The sequence below is a fragment of the Pimephales promelas genome, chromosome 22, assembly GCF_988280905.1.
Source record: "Pimephales promelas chromosome 22, fPimPro1.hap1.1, whole genome shotgun sequence".
In the NCBI taxonomy this organism is placed as follows: domain Eukaryota; kingdom Metazoa; phylum Chordata; class Actinopteri; order Cypriniformes; family Leuciscidae; genus Pimephales; species Pimephales promelas.
The window spans coordinates 7,834,521-7,857,018 of record NC_142790.1 but is presented as its reverse complement, the minus strand read 5'-3'; the positions used below and the strand labels follow the sequence as shown (position 1 = coordinate 7,857,018).

The window sequence follows — 22,498 nt, the reverse complement described above, 5'->3', positions numbered from 1 at the left end:
CGTGGGTTAAGAAACTCGACGCTATAAGCCGTCAGTGCCAAGCCGAAAAGTTCGCACGTGACTAGAGGTCGACCGATTAATCGGTCGGACGATTAATCGGCCGATTTTTGGCGTTTTTTTTTTTTTTACATAATCAGCATCGGCCAATATCCCAGTATATCAAGCCGATTATTAGACAGGCGCATCTGTGGGCAGCCTTGTGTTGTCGTGGAACACCCGCTGCTGCAATAATATAATATAAATATATAATATGTATGATATGGGTATAATATGAAGCCATACTATAGTATAATGTGACATAGAAATTAATATTTGAGTCATTCAATTCAAGTTCACGTAAACTTTTCCCTCCGCCGCCGCTGTCAGTAATTCTCCATTTAGCATTCAAACAAACAGTTACAGCGCGTCGACTCGTCATTCTCTATTCAGCAAACAGCACAGCGCGTCGCGTTGAAAAGATGAAACTCTCTCCAAGATGATTAAATGTTAACATTATACTTAATCTGTAGATAAAGCTCTTTGGTTTCGCATAAATTGACTATCTTGCAGTAGTACCTCAATCATGTTCTTTTACCGCGTGTCTAGGGTTGCAACGGTATGAGATTTTCACGGTATGATAATCGTCTCAGAAAATATCACGGTTTCACGGTTTCACGGTATACGATATTAAAACTATCATTATTATAATCAGCATCAGCTACAATGGCCCTTAAATGAATAAAAACAGATATTGTTTTTGGTTGAACATGGTTTATTGTAACAAAGGTTTTTTCAATAGAGTCTTTATGAAATGTATATTTATTTCCTCAGAAATTCTGGGTTGTCTGAAATAACTGATCTGGATTCTGTGATTGAATACAAAATGTATTTTTGAGAATGCAATCAGATAAAATGTAACAACTTTAGTTTGTCTACACAAGAGAAGTTTAATAAATTAAAACATGGACAAAAAAACTATACACAATAGTAATATATTTTAATCATAGGCTAAACCAAACTTTTTTTTTCCAGGTTGTAGGGGAGAGCGGGGCACAACCTAACGCTTTTTGCTTTTGGCTCAATTAATTAAAAAATAATTAGGTTAGATTAATACTTTTTTTTACACAAGCAACATGCACATCTCTGCTACAAATGAACACTTAAAGTTTTTTTCTAGGACCTACCATTTTCGTACAGTTGGACTGAAAGTGACAGAAGTGCAAATGTTACAACTTACCCCATATGCGGGGTTAATTGTAACAGAGAGAGGGGTTAGTTGTAACACTTGTGTGTAACACACATAATTCAGTACTATTTTATTTGTATAGTTTGATATTGTTTGTGCATCTGTATAGACAGATATCCATACATATCCCTCATCCAATCATCCTTCTATTATGGATCAATATCATGGATAGAGACATAGAAAAGGGCTGCATAGTTTTGCAATAAATAATAATAAATAAAATTATAAATATTGTAATTGCAATTAAATTAGATTTGTGTGTGGCAGCTGCATGATGTACAATTATTATTATTATTAATAATAACAGTAATGATAATACAAATTAGCTTAAAATAAAAATTTAAAGGGTTTATTGCATTAATAACAGGCCATATTTTTAATAAATAAACAAGTTATCATTCATAGAACACTAAATTTTAAACATTTTAAATCCCAACATTGTTTGTGAACGTCTAACAAAGTTAAATGTATACTCAAACCTGAAAAGTTGTGTGGCTCCATTTTCATTTGCTTATCATTGTACACTTGGAGGCTTAGTTGTACCACTCTGTTAGAATTAACCCCGCTGTGTATTACATATTTTAAACCTAGCTAACAGTCGCTAGGAATTGCTGACATGTTTCAAAACGGTGCTATGTTTGAGCCAACAAGACGGTGATTAAGGCAATATAAAGTTAGATTTGGAAACGTATACACCCAACTCAGAAACCGAAAAAAACCTATGATGAAAAAAAATACTTTCATGGTGTCAAAACACTCTTTGTCCAGTATCTTCACGAAATATAATCAAAACTTTCCGCAAATTCGCGGGAGACCGTCTTCTGGCAGCAAGAGAAAAATAGCGGAAAGACAGCCTGCTTGATCCTGACGAACTGTGTAAACTGTCCGTGTTACATTTAACCCCGCGTTAACACCTACTGAACACCTATGAATTTCAGTCAGTGTATTTGATGATTATTCTTTAAAAAAATAATTATAAAGTGCACATTAAGTGTTCTCTGTCTAGATATGTTCATGTGTTCACGTCTTCGTAGTGGCTGAGACAGCTTTAAAAACCATGAGCGTCATGCGTACTTGAGTGTGTAGCCTACTAGATCTACTAGACGAAACGGCGCTGCTCATTCAGAGACACGCTGAATATAGAAGGGGCTTGCACACCAGTCTTTTTGCGTTGTATATTCACAGACACGCACATCGCGATTTGATTTAGGCTACTGCATAGCTATATTTTGCTTTATTTATCCATCTATCTTTTTAAATCGCACATTTTACGTGGCATCTGTTTTGTAACGCAAAAAGACGCATGTGTGCGTCTTTTTGACAGACCGGGATTCCCTCAGCATGACAGAAATAATATGGCCTTAAGTTATAAAAGTTATGAATAACCTTTATCTTCACGGAGGGATGGTGTTCCTAAATATGGGAGAACATGTTCGACGTGTTTACTCCTTTTGCAGCCACTCTTCGTCCACATATCTTGCAAACTGGATATCCATCTTCAAGGACAACATCACGATCGTTTTTCGGATATAAGTTACAAAATATTCCCATACTGCAGATTTTATTTTATTTTTTTTGGCGGGAGATAGAGATTCGCAGCCTCTGTCTCGGACATTTTCAGCGCTGTACGGATATGGAGTAAGCAGTCAAGCTGAAAGAAGTTGCATGCGGCAGTGCAGGTGAATTATGTTTTTTTTTTTACCGCGGATAAGCAAATGTGCACGATATGATAATCGTACATGTCAACATCGCGATAAACCGCCATACCGGTATACCGTTACAACCCTACGCGTGTCTATCACAACATTGGAGAGCACTATTGTTCTTCACGCGCACAGTAACTGAAATGTAAAACTGTTAAAAGAAAAGGCTCAATAAACTATTGCATAGATAGATAATGTATAATTATCTAATAGATAGATAACTCTATAATACACTATGCATCTATGCATTTCCTTCGTGCTTTGAACTTTTCAATGCGTAACTTAGTCTAAATAGAGCTGCACGCTGTGACTCATGTTGCCTCAAGCGCATCATTCAGCGTTCAGGATGCGCATAAGTGCATTACTATTGCTCTATTGGGGTCTTTCATAATCATATCATAATACTTTTGCGGAAAATAAAAGATTATTTTTTTGTTCTGTTCTATCCTATCTATTATATGTTGCTCCCTCATTAAACAGTTGTGCTATACATTTGTGCTATAATATATATATATATATATATATATTCATTTTATTGTAGACTATAAAATAATTTATATTTTTGATTTTTTTTTTCATGAATGTATTTTACAACAATACAAAGAACAATGTGTAACGTTTTACCAGATTTATAGCTTGTTTTCACGTGACGTCACGCAACTGCGTTGCCATGGCGCGAAGCGCAAATGGAGGGCAGGAAGTGATTTCTATATTTAGGAAGCACTTTAACACACTCAAAATGCCAATGTTTTGCGTCGTTTATGGTTGCTCAAATCGACCAAACCACGAGGAGTTTTTATCGTGTGACAAAAGTTGTTGTTCATAAGGGAGGAAAGTACAAGAAATTGACAGAAAAACACCGGGAAAATGCCTTATAAACCTACGTCTGCGGTCGGGAGGAGCCGAAAGGGAAAATGCCTGTGTGTGTGTGCGCAGTGATCACTTCGTCAACTGTGAGTTAATATTTATGTGGCTTATAATTACATTATTCAGGTGTTTAAATACACTTATGTGGCTGTTTGTGTAACATAGCAGTTTCCGAACTTTGTAAAGTCAAAGTATGTCTGTAAGACGAGTTAGTTGCTGATATCTAGCCTCGATGGCAGGCAAATCTCTCAATTCAGTTGAAAATCGGTCCTCTTCATAATGTAATGATCACGTCCAACATATGTTTCGATTTTCTGTTTATATATTTCTCTTGTAATAGCGTCTAAAGTAGTACAGTACAGATTTTCCTCCATCTCGTCCATTGCGCTCTTCACTCCTTGCCCTCCATCTGCGTTCCGCGCGTCAATACAATCACGTGACTGCAAACCACCTATTGCTACACTTATTGTCTCTTATTTGCTCCCCACTATTTTTTTCCACTAAATGTTCTGATTTTATACAATTATGAAATTTAAAATTAGTTCCCCACTAATCTAGTTTATAATATAATTTGTCATTTTTTTTCATTAATTTTTTCATTTTTTTTTTCTTTATAAGGAAGTTGTCTGTATTAAGTATAGATTGTGTTTAACACACAAAAGAATGATTATCAGTTCAACAAACAGTTATAGAAATTCTACATGTTTTTTTTTAAACTGCGTTGGTAATGGATCGGTATCAGCCTTTTTTTTTATTATTAGGCCTATTTTTATTAGCAAACACTACGGAGGCAATAATATTTTTGACTCATGGCTGAAGTTAAGTTTCTCCAGCTCTCCCCAGGTTGGCAAAAAATGCATCTCAAAATGCATCAGATTGATGCTTTAAAATATGGAATATTTAAAATTTTCTTACAGGGGAGCATGCCCCCAGACCCCCCTAAGGGGTAATATCCTTCTCACCTTTTTTACCCCTTACCGGTTTTCATGCCTGTTAGTAGCTGGATTAAACATGGTTAAAATGCTGGCCAAACAGTGTTAAGTGTGACTGTATTTCACTGTAGACTAAAAGGTCCAACAGCTGGATGCTGTTGTCTGAAGAACAACAGACGGGCGGTGTGTTAAGTCAAGTCAAGTCACATTTATTTATATAGCGCTTTTCACAATACAGATTGTATCAAAGCAGCTTCACAGTGATAACATGAAAGTAGCACAACACAGATCAACAACATTGCTAAACACTAAATAACCCCAACTGAGCAAGCTCAAAGCAAGCCAAAAGCAAGGCGACAGTGGCAAGGAACCAAACTCCATCAGATTGGATGGAGAAAAAACCTTGGGAGAACCCAGGCTCAGTCGGGGGCCAGTTCTCCTCTGGCTTACATTCATATTGTTTAAATATAAATATTAAGTATAAATATTGTTTATGAATCAAACGGCGCCATAACATATCGCAGGCGTTGAGTCGTCTCATCACAGGCGTTGAGTCGTCTCATCACAGGCGTTGGGGCATCCGAAATCCCCGTGAGAGGCTGGACACAAAACTGGACCTGACGAACGCCATTTTTCTCGGGACTTGCGTCCCGAGATAACAGCAGAAAGGCAGATGGGAAATAATTAGCATAGCTGATGTTCATAATGATTTCCGTTATAACTCACAAACTCTCCGTAACCCGAACTCTCCGCAACCCAACCATACGCGCCGACCCGTTTGTCTAAAAGGCTGTCGAGCCCCACTGGTGCGTTAAGCAGTTTCAGTGGCAAACGGTTCCGTATGGCATAACAGAGGACTAGAAGGTAAGCATTATGTGAATGCTTGACTAAAGAGATGCGTCTTTAATCTAGTTTTAAACTGTGTCAGCGAGTCAGAGGCTCGGACCGTATCGGGAAGGCCATTCCAGAGTTTTGGAGCTAAATGCGAGAACGCCCTCCCTCCTTTACTGGACTTCGATATCCTAGGAATGACCAGAAGCCTTGAATTTAGTGATCTTAAGGAACGCGGTGGATTGTAGGGCGAAAGAAGGTCCGTTAAGTACATAGGTGCTAAACCATTTAGGGCTTTATAGGTCAGTAGTAGTATTTTGTAGTTGATGCGGAACTTAATAGGTAACCAGTGTAGAGATGATAAAATCGGTGTTATATGATCATATTTTCTTGACCTAGTAAGAACTCTAGCAGCTGCATTTTGTACTAACTGTAGCTTGTTTATTGAGGATGCAGGACAACCGGCTAATAAAGCATTACAGTAATCTAGTCTCGAGGTCATGAATGCGTGAACTAATTTTTCTGCATCAAGAGATAGATAGCATGTTACGTAGCTTAGCAATGTTTCTAAGGTGGAAAAAGGCTGTTCTTGTAACATATGAAATATGATTTTCGAACGACAAGTTGCGGTCTAGTATAACACCCAGGTCTTTTACTGTAGTGGATAAAGTAACAGGACATCCGTCTATATTAAAGTTGTATTGTGAGAGGTTTTGTGAGTAGTTTTTTGGACCAATAAGTAATACCTCCGTTTTATCTGAATTTAATAGCAGGAAATTACGCGTCATCCAGCATTTTATATCTTTGATTGTTGTGGTTGTGGTGCATTTAAAGTTTTTGTAAAATATAATTTTCCCATCTGGTGGTTGTTTTTGTCATTCAACAGCAATTTAGTTGTGAAATAGGTTATTGTTAGAAGTTAAATGAAATAAAATATAATAAATCTTATATACATTTTTTTAAATCATTTAAAGTTTTTTTGTTTCTCCTTTTTTGTGATAATTAGGAATAAACCAAACCAAAATAAATCGGCAGCATTAATTGGCCATCGGCCGACCCGGATTTCAAAAGATCGGTATCGGCTTGAAAAAAACCATATCGGTCGACCTCTACACGTGACTTAAGCAGTGATTCCCGTACATAGACTAATTCGCCGCCACATACTGCGTTTAATTTTTTTAAACTATTTAAAACACGCAGCATATTCTTTCAGTTGTATTTCCCCGCTCTCCCTCTGTCTCCCTCTCACTCACGCGTCTTTCTCACATACACACACACACAATGTGCACACCGCATCTGTCTATGAGGCGCCGGACTGGACAAAAGCGTAGCGAACTCCGTGAGCGTGAGCGAAGCGAACTCCGTGAGCGACACTGGGCGAGAGAGAGACAGTGACTTTATTTAAACTTATATAAACTAATATAATTTATATTACTGGACAGTTTAAAGATCATAACCATATTTTGTTTTTACTTGAAGAGTGCAGTGTTATGTTGCATGCAGTATTTGTCCTGAAAAGGCTACTGAGTAAATGTCTGTATTACCTCAATAAATTTAAGGTCATTCCTAATTTATTTGTATTTTTTTAATACATTTTAATCATTAACTTTAAAATCACACTCTTTTTACGACTAAAATAACAGTCAAGGGTAAACCTAATTGCCAAAAATAAAAACGGAAAAAACGGAATTTGGAAAAAAATAAAACGGAATTTGGGAAAAAATAAAACGGATTTCATGGGGCCCCAATAAAGCCCACGGATGATGTCCCCCCTGCTTTCAAATGCATTTGTTGTGATTTTTAACCAAAAGCCGTCATTACCATGGAGGAGCAGGACCTGTGTAAAATAGCTCGCTGAAAGTTTTAATGAGCAGATATAGCGATTGCGATCATAGACTATAAAAAATTGATTGTGACTAAGGGTGCTCCGATTGATCGGTCGCCGATCACGATTGGCCGATAATTGCTTTGGGATGTGTGATCGGCGGTTTCTATAAAGGCTGATCCAGAAAATCCGATCAGATGATGCAAAACTCGTGAGACAATTTTTTTTTTATGCCCTGGTAAAAAAGGCTTCGGCTGTCTGGCAATTGTACAAGGTGTGTGACAAAGCAATTCAATAGCAATCCATCTGCAATGTGTGTACCACGCCGCTGTCTGCTTGTCAAACTGTGCAGCCTCTCTGATCAACCCGTAAAATCACCGGAAAGAATAGTGTCCGCAACGGAAGCGCACATCCGAGTAAAGACGAGCTACAGAGAACACTGCATCCACTGATCGCTGCGGCAACGAGCGCTCAGGTTGAGTTCAAAAACCCATAATATATATGAAGCCATACTGTAGTTTAATGTGAGATAGAAATTAATGTTTAAGTCATTAAATTCAAGTTCACGCAAACTTTTCCCTCCGCTGTCAGTCATTCTCCATTCACATTCAAACAGCGCATCGTCAGTCATTCTCCATTCTGCATTAAAACAGCACAGCGCATCGCGGTCAGCAACGATTAAAACTCTCTCCAAGATGATTAAATGTTAATATTACTTGATCTGTAGATAAAGCTCTGGTTTTGCATAAATTGACTCTCTTGCTGCAGTAACTCAATCATGTTCCTTTCTACCATGTGTAGGCTATCACAATATTGGAGAGCACTATCATTGTTCTTCACGCGCACAGTAACTGAAATGTAAAACTGTTAAAAGAAAAGGCTCAATAAACTATTGCATCGATAGATGCTGTATAATACACTATGCATCGATATGTATTCTCTTTTGTGCTTAGAACTTTTCCAAACGGACTTGAAGAGCTGTGACTCATGTTGCCTCAAGCGCATCATTAAGCGCTTGCGATGCGCATAAGCGCTGTGTGCCGAACTCTATTGGAGTCTTTTATAATCATATCATAATAATTTTTTTGCATTTTTTTGTTCTGTTCTGTCCTATCTATCATAAGTTGCTGCCTCATTAAACAGCTGTACTATACATTTGTGCTATTTTTTTTTCTTAATTTTATAGCAGACTATAAAATAATTGGACCCCCCTAGAGGGGTAATATCCTTCTCACCTTTTTCTTTTTGTATAAATTCATGATACATTGTCTTCTCTTAAATGTAATACTTAATGTACATTGTTGTTAAATATAGTTTAATAATAATGCTACATGATAAATAGAAGGCTTCAAATAGACTGTAATCAGTATCGGGTGATGCAGCTTCCGGGTAATCGGTGATCGGCCCCAAAAATCCTGATCGGAGCACCCCTAATTGTGACAGTCTGTGATGAAACACCAGAAACAAACAACAGGTGACTAATGTCATCATGGATGAAAAGAAAGAAAGGAGATGTGAATTGGTTGATTCAGGAAATTTAGCTCAGGTCAGGATAATGGAAACTCACTGGCCCCTATCTTGCACCAGGCGCAAATACTTTATACACTGACATGTATCATTCCTATTTTGCACCTGCGCAAAGCGGACTTTCCCCTCCACAGACGCACGTCGGTAAATTAGGAAATGAACTTGCGCTCCCTGGGAGGGTCGGCGCAAAAAAGAGGAGTGTTTTGGCGCAAGCATTCCCTAGTGCTATTTTGCAGTTCCAGTAAAAAATTTCACCACTGACCAGAAAAAAAACTAGTCTAAAGTAGGTGGTGCGTTGTTCATAATGTTATATGAACAGCTATATAATATACTGTATATAATGCCATTAGGGATGGGCATGATTAATCGACGATCGATTATTGGTCATTAAGAATTTCGTTGCTCACGTTAATTTGTTATCGATTATCATTAATGCTGCTGAGTTGCGTAGTGTGAGTGGAAAGTGAACGTGTTCCCTGGGCTGGTCATGTTAGCGCGGAGGTACCTGTGCATCCTGCCGGCAATGTCAGTCCCCTCATCAGAGCAGTGTTTTCAGCGGCTGGACTGAAACATTTGTTTACATATGACGCGTCCGCATGAGCGTGAAGGTGCGCGCAGCAAAAATGATGACATTGCTGTTTTCGGTGTTTCACAGTCTGGCAAGCGTGTCGAGTATAAACACCTCGTCCGCTTGGGGAGGTGCACACGCAGTCTGCAGAGACTCGCGCTGAAGAGCCAGGCGAAAGTGCAAACAAGGCTTGACAGTCACCATGCAGGTTGCGGTCGCGTCTGACCCCAGATCATGTCATCAACATCCTTATCTTTCTCAACAAAAGTCAGTAGACTGGAGCAGAAGTTGTATGCGAGTTATGTTTTATGTGGCTTTAAGTAGCCTAGCCTAATTTGTTAGGTAGGCTAATCTCTCTCACCCTTTCTCGACTCCGTGGCTTGGATAGTTGAGTTATATTTTGACAACCTGTCAGATGTAAATATTATGTTTTTGGTTAAGTTATTTTTTTATTATTTTTGGAATAAACGAGGGTCTCACGAGGGCCAACTCGCAGTTGCAGGTTCAGTTGCGTTGGAGCACCGCCGCGCGTATCTTAAAATTTAGCCTAACCGAACACCCAGTTTAACTGCCACAAGTTGATCATCTTGTAATAAAGATCTAATCGAGGAAAAACACGGTTTATTTTTGTATTTTCATTGAATTTTAATTTATAAAAATTTAAATAAATAATACATTTGAATATAAAAAATATCAATGATTAATCGATAGTTGATCGTTAATTCTTCCGACGATCGACTAAAAAAATTTAATCGAATGCCCATCCCTAAATGCCATAATGTAGTGGGTGCACAACGCACATACATTTTGATTCTCTTATCAACACAGATGCAGCAGTTTTTATTTTTGCAAATCATATATTATAACAAGGAAAAATATGAACACATGAGGGAAATCATTGTGGTGTCCATGACGAGAACGTCGGTATCCTCGGCTGTGAACCGCTCCTGGTAAATCCGCCATAATAATAACAATCCGCCATGCAACAAGTGCACCTGCTCTTAAAGGGTATGTTGGATGACGCTGTGATTGTTTGTTTTTTTTTTACGTTACGGCCAAACCACACCTATGAATAATGAAACTATTTCAGACCAACCCCTTTTAAACTTGCGTCGGGTGCAAGAGTCATTTATCCCGCCGGTAAAGTATCAACAGCGCCCAAGACCCTCCCACAAAGTTACTTGCGCTTCACTCTTGATACTTGCGTTTCAGATCGTTAAAATAGGGCCCACTGTTTGCTAAATATTAAATGTAGAACATTCAGTGTAGCTTACTAAAAAAAAAAACATTCTGTGTAGGCCTTCCATGAAAACGAGTCCACTTCAGTATTTTCTGTCAGCAATGTATGATGTCAAAGTGCTGTCAATGCATGCGATTAATTTAGTCCAGCTTTAATGTTTTAAAATATTTAATCCAATTAACGCAGCATCCATCTGTTCTTTCTGTCATCCTTTGGTTATGATCACGCCGTTATCCATGCAAATGCGTTAAACCATTCTTGCGCGACAAGACAAAAGAGAACGTGCTTTCAATGAATGTCCTCCTGACACACACAACGCACAGAAAGACTCAAGCCAGTATCGAGTTCTTTCGCGCTTGAACGAACAATAACAAATACATTTATGACGGAATGTCCGTTTTGTCAAGCATCCTCACAAGAACAGTCTTAAAAGAGTTGTTCACTTTAAAAAAAACCTTTACTGATAATTTACTCACCCCCATGTCATCCAAGATATCCAGGTCATTCTTTCTTCAGTCGAAAAGAAATTAAGGTTTTTGATAAACATTCCAGGATTTTTTTTCCCATATTGTTTTCCTCCATATATTTTACTGGGCACCAAACGGTTCAAGGTCCAAAGTGCAAACTGTTCAAAGGGCTTTAAACGATTCCAGACGATGAATAAGGGTCTTATCAAGTGAAACAATCAGTCATATAAAACTTAAATTTTGATATTTCTTTTTTAAAAGCTCAAATGCTCGCCTTGCTCTGTTCTGTGATGCACGTTCGTGACTCTCCTGTTCGAACTCGTTCATCAAAATGAACAAATCTTTTTGCTTATTTAAGTGTCATTCATGGTGTTTTATTGATTTGTGTGTAGATGATTCGGAAAGGCCTGTTTAAAGACCAACATTTTGACCAGAACTTGAACTTCCTGTACATCGAGGTAGACAAAGTGACTGAAAGGGTATGTTCTCAGATCTCACATGCATTGATTTTCTAATTTACTCTTGATAAACTATATCACCGCATACTTCTGCTTCCTGTTTCTTACCGTTCTCTTTCTCTTGCACTTTCAGGAGAAGGTAACGGTCATGAGCACTATTAACCCCACTAAAGACCTACTTGCGGACATGATCGGAGGTCAAAGGTTACCTGAGGATCAACGGAAGAAGGTCATGCAACTGAAGGATCTGTTGGATGGAACTCTGATGCTGGACCCTGCTAAACGAATCAGCATCAACCAGGCCCTGCAGCACCCTTTCATTCAGGAGAAGATATGACACTTTCACCTTTGATCATCCTTTGTTCCAGGACTGAGCCAACAGACTCCAATTCAGAATGTTCAGTACCATCACAAGACTTTCAATTTTCTATTTTTATTCATGTTTTTCTAGTGACTTTTCTTTTGCCCAGTCATTTGATTCAAATCTCTCAGAATGATCTTGTTTTTATTGTACATATGCTCACCTTGTCATTCACTGAGAAAGAGAGGCATGTTTAGCAGATATCGGACTGTCTTATTTAACTTCAAAAGTGACCAAACTGTGCAGAGTGCAGCATTTAAAATGTTTGAGTTGTTCAGATATTGAATGTGAGAAATGGCTAGGCAAGCACATCAGAGGGGTATTCAAAGACCAATTGTTTTTGACATTAGCAGATTATAATCCAAATGTGCCCCTTTGGTTGACTGATTAAACCAGTGACTTCAGTTTAAATTCATTTTATGTAATCAGTGCACGGTTGACTTAAACTGCAGATGCACCAGGTGATAAGAACTTTTGCTGGTTAGTAACTTTATACGGTTTCCTTCCTATTAAAAACAATACAAAATAGTTTAACACAGTTGTTTAAAATATTGGGTTTGGTGTAGTACATTTACCTCAAAGTGGTACTGAATCTCTAGAGTGAACTATTCTTGTCTCATTTTATTGACTTTACAAGCCTGTCCTATTGGGAGATTGATTTTAGGATTAATTTAATTTACAAGAACAAATTAAATCTCACTAAATGAATAAGTTGTCACTTTTAGACAGTCAGCTTAATGGCCAATTTACCTCAATTCGCTACTTCCAAAAACAATTTGAAAGATCTACTTTTTGGTTCAGACGTTTCTAATGGTGTCCAGCAAACTGTTATTACTAGTTATCTCTGGGGTTTGAATATTTATAACCAACTTCAGCATACCAATATTTATGCTCCTGTTAAAGATTAAAATGTTTGTTTTCTAAGTCCCTAATGTAAAGGTTATCTGAAATGAAGTGCCTCCCTTTTTTGACTGAATTGAACCATAATAGAAAGCCTCTCACAGACGGGTCCAGACAAACCGATCGTTTTTTTTTCCTCACAATGTAAATACTTCACAGTTTTTGCTATGTAAAATGTGTGTTTTTTTTTTTGTTTTTTTTTTATTCTAAAATGTTTTTTTTGTGTGTGGGGTGGGGTGGGGACATAATAAACTCGAAAGATAGGATTGTGAAGGAAAATGACACCTTGAGTGTTATTTTAGTAATAAAAGGTTTAAATTTTCTGATGTTTTAATTAATGTGTAACCTGTTAATCAACTCCGGCTTTTGTAATCTTTGGCCACATGACCGTGTTATGGCATCAGACACATGCTGAGGCCTTTTCTTTTTTGACTCCCTAATGCAGGATTTCTAGATGGTAACCTACAAAAACAATTTTGCTCACCCTCCGACATCCTGATCTACCAACTGCCTACAAGGTTTTGCTGACAAATAAAGATTGAGGAAGTGAAACCAACTACTTCAAGTTGTAATAATATTCACAATGTAGGTTTGTTGTTGAAAGTGGTTATTCTGACTCCTTTGTATTACAGATATAGTTATGGAATGAAGTAGCAACAAATATTTAATTTCATATCTTGACGTACATCCGAATGTAACTTAGTTTTATCATTGATTGTTGAAAGTATGGCCGTTGCACTCAAAAAAGAATGAGCTTGCCGTGGTTTGTGGAGGGATGCTGTTTAAGTAGACTAAATTATTGGAGATGCTACACGTTATCAGAGAGAAGCTTGTTTTCATTAGAATGTCGAGTTATGTAATTTTGAATTACGAGATCAATTAAAGCTGCAAGCAGCGATGAAAAGGGCCCTCGCACCCGTGCTGCCACCACCCTGCAGTTTTAGGAAAACAGAGCATGGTGGGCAGTATATAATGCTAATAAATATAGGAGGACTATGTCAAAGGGTTTGTATTTGCCACACTTCCTGCTACCAGCAGGCTGCGCTATTGCTATAACCAAATATGAGCATGGTCGTGTGTTCAGGACTGGACTCTTATCAAGCATGTGAAGTTTGGGGCAGATCGGACATTGTATGCCTGAGTTACTATAGGCTGTCTGTGGTTGCCTAGCAACATCGGAACTGCAAGCATTATTTAACTGTAAGAGATATTCATGCACAAATCACCAAAAGGCTGAAATTGGGTGTACATTTGTCAGGCCGCCAAGGGCACACCCTTCGACGAAAACTCAAGATCTTCGCAATTTAACGTCGCAAAGGCCTTAAGATTACACTCACCAAATTTGAAGAGGATTAGATCAAAACTGTAGGAAGAGTTCGTTAAAGTACAACATCAGGAAATTATGAAAAATGCACAAAATCTAGGAGGAAGTTCAAAATAGCTGACTTACTGTTTATTTAGGGCTATACTCCAAGAGACTTTTTTGTAGGTATTGTGTCATTACATGTATGTACCAAATTTCATACCTGTACGTGAAACGTAGAGCCGTGGCAAAATTTGGGGGCAATAATTTAAAGAATTGACATTAACATTCACCATGCGTAAGCATTTCGTCATTCTAAAAATAAAACTTTTAGCTATCTATTCTATCTAGATTCGCTAGCTATCAAAATATCTTCTTGATGCTATACTGTTACTTGAGGTTAATATAAACCTTTGGGGACTCTATACTGACAATGGGCTCTATGCACGGCGGTATTTTCAGTGAGGCATTAAGGATGCTCGATAACTTCCGCCGATCGTAGAGTCCAATGCAATACCAAGAATTTATATTGAATTTTATACTCCATGGTTATACTAAAGAAACGTTAGTCACAAAAACAGATAAAACAGACACCCCTCGTTGTGTTTATGCTTCTTTTTAAAATTATATTACAGTTTTTCTCAATTGCTAAAACACTAAAATATATTGGCTGAACAAAGTTCTCAATTGCCTGAACTCATTTAGCTAATTGTGGAGTATGTTGTCAATACCATAAACAATTTAACATGGTACAACACAATTTGCACATCTCACTTAGACTTTTCAGCAAAACTCTGAACACATTCTCATTCTCAAAACACATTCTGCACTCCAATGCACACATCATCCATACTGGTAAACACAAGTGGCAACAATCAAATTCAAATAGAGAACAAATGTCATTTGATTGAACACAACCACTCAAAACTGATTCAACCTGTTTCAAATGATGTGACAACCAATATTAGCCAGTTCAGAGAGCAAACTGAACTGAGAGGTTGTAGAAGGTGGAAAGGTAAAAATTATGAGAATGGATAGAAGAAACAATGTGAGAGGACGAGGGCGTATGCGAGGTGGTCGACGAGGAGGAGGAGGGCAAGAAAGAGGAGGAGGAAGAGGATGAGGAGGGCAAGAAAGAGGAGGAGGAAGAGGGGGAGGAGGGCAAGAAAGAGGAGGAGGATGAGGAGGGCAAGAAAGAGGAGGAGGAAGAGGAGGAGGAGGGCAAGAAAGAGGAAGAGGAGGACGGCAAGAAAGAGGAAGAGAAGGGCAAGAAAGAGGAGGAGGACGAGAAAGAGGGGGGCAAGGAAGAGGAAGAAGAGGAGGAGGAGGGGGACAAGGGACAATATTGCTTGTGATGTCGACGAAGTGCTTTTGCCTGACCCAGGCCAAAGACAAAAAGCACATTGATCACGTTTACTCCTTTCATTTGTACCGTATACTGTAGTACAGTGCACTGCTGTAGACTGTACAATGAAAAAAAATATGAAATTTGTTTTGAGATTTGTTTTGACATATAGTTCTCCCTGAGAACTATATGTTTTGAACAATGTGTTTTAGTTTTTTTGGTGTATTGTTTATTGACTGCTTGATGGTGTATAGCATTTTGATCACTTTGTTTATGTTTTGAGAGCAGTGTTTGAATTTGAACACAGGTAAAACTGTTTTGAGAGCAGTGTTTATTTTGAACACAGGTAAAACTGTTTTGAGGCGAAAGTTTCATCTTGCAAGAGGAGTCAGAGGTTCCCTTTCGTAGTCACTTCAAATTACGTCAGAAGTGACGGAGATTGGGGGATTTCGCATGAAAGCCAATCCTCTTCGAGTATTTAACAACGAGCCAATGGCATGCAATGCCTTGGGGCTGCGGAAATTTGCATAGCGTACTCCGCCCTACTCCGTGAGTATAAAAGGAGGAAGTGAACGCAACCGCAGTATGTTTTCGCTTCGGAGCCAAGAGAACTCTTCACTCCTAAATCCATTCTCACTGATCAAAGACTCTTCGAGACGAGCGTCCTCTTCAGTGTTGGTGTGACGGCGATACACAGCGAGATTCTGCATCGCCTGCGATCTGATTAGTGGTCTGCCAGACTTTGCGCTTCTCCCTGGTCGCCTCAGCGCTGAAAGAGTGAATTTCCTCTCATTAAAAGAGCTGCACGTGGCACGTCTTTTTAAAGATGTCTCGCCCGTGCTCTTCTGGGTGCGGTCGATTCATGTCATCTTCTGATGGTCACGATCGCTCCTCTGCATGGCTGAGCATTCAGCATGCAGCAGCAGCGTTCGTGGATGACTCATGTTCCCTCTGTGGGAACATGACCATCTCTACACTGAGATCTAGACTCAATGATCTGACTAAAGTGAGAGTCCCCGTCCCCGCTCGATCAGCTTCTTCCACGAGAAGCTCGTCGACCCGCGGTCAGGGTGATTTGACGGTGACGGTGTGGAACAAAGCTCCGACGATTCCTCGGGCCACGCCCCCCGCCTCAGTGTTAGAACCAGCGAGCGCCACTTCGAATCAGCCGTCTGCCTCTTTGCAGGTACCGTCTGTTTCGTTCGGCGCTCCAGATGATGATGCGATGTCGATCGCGGCATCACAAGGCGGGCTTGATTCTTCGGGAGATGAGGATGCGGCTGCGTTGCCTCCCTCGGGAGTGCCAGCGTTGCCCGTGTCTGATCCCGAGATGACGGCCATGCTTTCTCGGGCCGCCGTGAGTATCGGGTTAGAGTGGAACCCTCCGCCCTGCCCCGATCTCTCACGGATGGATAGTTGGTTTTTGGGCAAGGCTGCCGCTGCAAAGCCACAGCCAACCCCAATACCTTTTTTCCCCGAGCTGCATGCGGAGCTGATGCGCTCTTGGAAGGCTCCTTTGTCCTCTCGAGAGCGTGCTCTAGTCTCCTCCGCCTTTCCTCCCCTCGACGGTGGGGCCGCCCGTGGGTACACTGGGATGCCCCCGGTGGAGCGCTCTGTTGCGATGCAGCTGTGTCCACAGAGCGCCTCCTCCCGTGGTACTCCTAAGCACCCATCCAAAGCCTGTAGGTTCTCGTCTGCTTTGGCGGCGCGTTCCTATAGAGCGGCGGGACAGGCGGCCACCGCCATGCATGCGATGAGCACTTTGCAGGTCTTCCAAGCCAAACTGCTCAGAGATATGCACGAGGGCGGGACTGACCAAACGGCCTTCAACGAGCTGCGAGCCGCCACAGACCTTGCTCTCCGGGCAACGAAGGTGGCCGCTCGCGCCGTTGGTCAGGTGATGGCCATTAACGTGGTCCAGGAGCGCCATCTCTGGCTTAACCTCGCAGATACACGGGATGTCGAGCGGACTCGTCTGCTCGACGCCCCGTTATCTCAGGTTGGCCTTTTCGGCGGTGCAGTCGAGGACTTTGCCCAGCAGTTCTCGACTGCCCAGAAGCAGACGGAGGCGATCAAACATATTCTGCCCCGGCGGCCAGCTGCTGCCTACACCCAGCCGCCGGTACAGACGCCTCCCCCTGCTCGCCGCCGAGGACGCCCCCCTGCGGCTTCTTCCTCCCACGCGGCCCCAGCAGCAGCCTTCACCCGGGCCGCGGAGGAGGCCGCAGGCAGGCATCACAGCCCCCTCAGGCCGCACGCCCCGCTAAACGCCAGGCTAAGCGACGTTCCTGACACGGGCTGCTCGGTGATGAAGTCGAGTCTTTCCCAGGAGGCGGTAGCAGGCCCCCTCCTTCCCCCGGTGGAGGGCCGGGGGAGAATCTTTTGTTCTCAGCTCCCCGCTGCTCACCCACGGGTGGGCAGCACCCTGAGTTGGTTAAAGAAAGACTTGACATCATCACTGAGCACACAGACAGGAACGAGTGCCCTCGACGTCCCCGTGCGTCAGCCCACTCATTCCTCTCTGTCTCTGAGGGTGCGGAAGGCAGCGTGTGTCGTCCCCGGACTACGCCACTCGCTTCCCCCTCTATCGCCAGACCCCCGGCAGAACAGACCCCCGTGGAACGCTGGTCCTTCCCTGGTCTCTTCTGTCGGGGAGCGGGCTTCCACTGTGCATCTGGGCGGGGTAACTCCTGCGCACATGCCAGTCGACCCGCCTCGCTGCCCCTCCGGGGGGACGTCTGTGGTTCGCATGACCCCGCTGGTTCATTTCCTGGAGGCTTGGATAGAGCTTCCCGGGCTGTCCCGCTGGGTCATCAGAACGATCAGATTCGGCTACGCGATTCAGTTCGCACGGTCTCCTCCCCGTTTCAGGGGAGTTCGCTCCACGATGGTCGGTGGCAATGCCCCGGTCATGAGAGCGGAGATTGCCACCCTGCTGGCGAAGGGTGCAATCGAGACGGTCCCTCCAGCCGAGATGAGGTCCGGGTTTTACAGCCCCTACTTCATTGTCCCCAAGAAGACCGGTGGGTTACCACTGATCCTGGACCTGCGCATTTTGAACCGTGCTCTTCATCGACTACCGTTCAAAATGCTCACAGCCAAACGCATTTTCGAATGCGTTCGGCCTCAGGATTGGTTTGCAGCGATCGACCTGAAGGACGCGTACTTTCATGTCTCCATTTTGCCTCGACACGGACCGTTTCTTCGGTTTGCTTTCGAGGGCCAGGCATATCAGTACACGGTTCTCCCATTCGGGTTAGCTCTGTCCCCTCACGTCTTCACGAAGATCGTCGAGGCAGCCCTTGTTCCCCTTCGCGAACACGGGGTTCGCATCCTGAACTATCTCGGCGACTGGCTGATACTGGCACACTCTCGAGAACAGGTTTGCGAACACAGAGACCTGGTGCTCCGGCACCTAGCCCGTCTGGGCCTTCGGGTCAACCGGGAAAAGAGCAAACTTTGCCCCGTGCAGAGGATCTCTTTTCTCGGCATGGAGATAGACTCGGTCGCCATGTCCGCGCAGCTCACGAACTAGCGCGCGCACTCACTGCTGACTTGTCTTCGACAGTTCGAGGGCAAGAGTGTGGTTCCACTGAAACTGTTTCAGAGGCTCCTGGGGCATATGGCATCCGCAGCCGCGGCAACGCCGCTTGGTTTGCTTCATATGAGACCGCTTCAGCTGTGGCTTCGCGATCGAGTCCCGAGGTGGGCATGGCATCGCGGCTCGCTCCGAGTTCCAGTGACTCCAGCGTGCCGCTGAACCTTCTTCCCGTGGTTGAACCTCAGCTTTTTGCGGGCCGGTGTCCCTCTTCAGCGAGTTTCCAGGCATCTCATTGTCTCCACCGATGCCTCTACCACGGGATGGGGTGCCATGTGCAATGGGCATACAGCCGCGGGCTCCTGGACAGGACCCCAGCGCCTCATGCACATCAATTGCCTCGAGCTGCTGGCAGTACGTCTGGCCCTGCACCGCTTTCGAGCGTTGCTCAGGGGTCAACACGTACTTGTCCGTTCAGACAACACGACTGCAGTAGCGTACATCAACCACCAGGGGGGTCTACGCTCACGCCGGTTGTCGCAGCTCGCCCGCCACCTCTTGTTATGGAGTCAGAAGCACCTGAGGTCCCTTCGTGCAGTATACATTCCAGGAGACCGGAACCTGGCAGCCGACGAGCTGTCACGGGTCCGCCCCATCTCCGGCGAATGGCGACTCCATCCCCAGACGGTCCAGCTGATTTGGGACTAGTTCGGGGAGGCTCAGATAGATCTGTTTGCCTCCCGGGACTCATCCCACTGTGCCCAGTTTTATTCCCTGACCGACGGTACGCTCGGCACAGATGCACTGGCGCACAGCTGGCCGCGGGGCCCACGCAAGTATGCGTTTCCCCCAGTGAGCCTTCTTGCACGGGTGTTGTGCAAGATCAAGGAGGACGAGGAGCAGGTCTTGCTGGTAGCCCCCTATTGGCCCACCAAGACATGGTTCTCCGAACTCATGCTCCTCGCGACAGCACCTCCTTGGCCTATTCCTCTGAGACAAGATCTACTCACTCAGAGACGGGGCACTCTGTGGCACCCTCGTCCCGAGCTCTGGAGGCTGCACGTGTGGCTCCTGGATGGGACGAGGCAGGTTTGAGTCCGCTGCCACCTGCGGTGGCGGCAACCATCACTTCCGCTAGAGCGTCGTCCACGAGACACCTCTATGCGTTGAAGTGGAACCTCTTCGTCAGCTGGTGCTCTTCTCGCGGAGAAGACCCCCGGAGATGTTCGATCAGTGTCGTGCTTTCCTTCCTGCAAGAAGGGTTGGAGTGCAGGCTGTCGCCCTCCACCCTTAAGGTTTACGTCGTGGCCATTGCCGCCTCTCATGAAGCAGTGGAAGGTAAGTCCTTAGGGAAGCACGACCTGGTCATCAGGTTCCTGAGGGGAGCGAGGAGGCTACATTCGCCTCGTCCTCCCCTCGTACCCTCTTGGGACCTCTCGGTAGTTCTAAGTGCTCTGCAGAGGCCTCCCTTTGAGCCTTTGCAATCGGTAGAGTTAAAGTTTCTGTCCATGAAGACAGCACTCCTGGTTGCATTGGCCTCCATCAAGAGGGTGGGGGACCTGCACGCATTTTCCGTTGACGAAGCGTGCCTGGAGTTCGGTCCGGCTTACTCTCACGTGATCCTGAGACCCCGGCCCGGATACGTGCCCAAGGTTCCCACCACTCCCTTCCGGGACCAGGTGGTGAACCTGCAAGCGCTGTCCCTGGAGGAGGCAGACCCAGCCTTGGCACTGCTCTGTCCAGTACGTGCTCTCCGCACCTACGTAGACAGAACGCGGTGTTTCAGGACCTCAGACCAGCTCTTTGTCTGTCATGGGGGGAGCCAGAAGGGAAGGGCTCTCTCAAAGCAACGGCTGTCTCACTGGATTGTGGACGCCATTGCTTTGTCTTACCAGCAGCAAGGGCGTCCGTGCCCCCTTGGTGTGATGGCCCATTCCACTCGGAGTGTGGCCTCCTCTTGGGCTTTAGCGCACGGCGCCTCGCTAACAGACATCTGCAGAGCTGCAGGCTGGGCGACACCCAACACCTTCGCGAGATTCTATAATCTGCGAATTGAGCTGGTGTCCTCTCACGTACTCGCTTCCGCCGGTACTGGACCCGCTTAGGTGTCTTCGCTTGCTCGCCACTCCAATCCTCAGACTGGATAAGTGCGATATTCCCTCAGTGTCTTCCATTGAAGCCTTGAGTCCTCCAGCACCGATGATGCGGGCACCACTGTGATACTCTGGTTGCTGGCTAGGTGCCTCCATGTGCACGGTTCCCTATGGTAACTGTCTCATGTGTATTTCCACTGTAAGCCTCTATGAGCATGTGTCTTCCCTTGGCAAGCCATCTGCCACCCCTGGAGTTAAATTCTAGTAGCCACCTGCGGTTGGTGCTCCAGTTGTTCTCCATATGCGTCCTATACGGCCAAATGTGTATTTGTAAGTCCTCCTTCGGTAGGCATCTGGTAGCATGTCCCTCCCGGGATATGTTTCCCAGTGTACCTTGGTAATCCTGTGTCAAAGTGGGATCCCTAAAAAAAAAAAAAAAGGTAAGGCTCAGGGGTCCAGACTTTCGCAGGGCACTGGAAGACAGCTTGAAGATGGCGTGATGGCACAGACCCCCAATCTCCGTCACTTCTGACGTAACTCGAAGTGACTACGAAAGGGAACGTCTCGGTTACGGATGTAACCCTCGTTCCCTGAGTAGGGAACGGAGACGTTACGTCTCCCTGCCACTTCTGCTGTACCGCTGGGTAGACGCCGGGTTCAGTCTTGGCTCCTCAGCGAAGACATACTGCGGTTGCGTTCACTTCCTCCTTTTATACTCACGGAGTAGGGCGGAGTACGCTATGCAAATTTCCGCAGCCCCAAGGCATTGCATGCCATTGGCTCGTTAAATACTCGAAGAGGATTGGCTTTCATGCGAAATCCCCCAATCTCCGTCACTTCTGACGTAACGTCTCCGTTCCCTACTCAGGGAACGAGGGTTACATCCGTAAACGAGACGTTTTGTAAATAGTGCTTGAAGATTTTGTGTTTAATGTTTTCAGAAAATGGAGCAAGGTTTAAGAAATTGTGTTTTAGCAATTGAGAAAAACTGTAAATAAACATAAATATATATAAAATTACATCTAAACATATGAACGTTTCGTTTCAAAGACGGGAGGGCAGTAAATTTCGAAGACTCTGCCATAATCCCGTTTCCTTGGTTTTCCTCGGCTTTAAAGCAGCGCTCAGTAAGACTGGGAACTTCTTTGCTGTTTTCTCGCAGGTTTCTCTCTCGAGCTCCCCCTACAGTTTCGGAGTATATATATATGAGAAAACTGTCGCAAACTCGTTGTCAACTCTCCCCCCCCCCCCCCCCCCTCCTCCCATCTCGTTCAGGCCATGTGCATTTGTTTTCAGAATAGCCGGCGAACATAGG

The 22,498-nt window shown here is 43.6% G+C and overlaps 1 protein-coding gene and 1 pseudogene across 2 annotated transcripts in view; one reads left to right on the top strand and one right to left on the bottom strand.

Annotated features, from left to right (window-relative positions):
- Positions 1–13,461, top strand: part of prpf4bb (pre-mRNA processing factor 4Bb) — a 60,711-nt gene extending 47,250 nt beyond the window's left edge. Inside the window, exons 15-16 of one of the 2 annotated variants that reach the window (XR_016149381.1) lie at positions 11,578–11,664; positions 11,777–11,808. Coding sequence is in view for 1 of the 2 variants with exons in the window: in XM_039666426.2 (XP_039522360.1) it covers positions 11,578–11,664; positions 11,777–11,980 (291 nt within the window). In the remaining variant the exon portion in view is untranslated. Of the gene's footprint in view, positions 1–11,577; positions 11,665–11,776 lie in introns of both variants that reach the window. The other variant, XM_039666426.2, reaches the window with a different exon arrangement.
- Positions 13,462–16,461: 3,000 nt separating this feature from the next.
- LOC148969524 (uncharacterized) lies at positions 16,462–21,339 on the bottom strand (annotated as a pseudogene).
- Between the last annotated feature and the right edge of the window lie 1,159 nt (positions 21,340–22,498).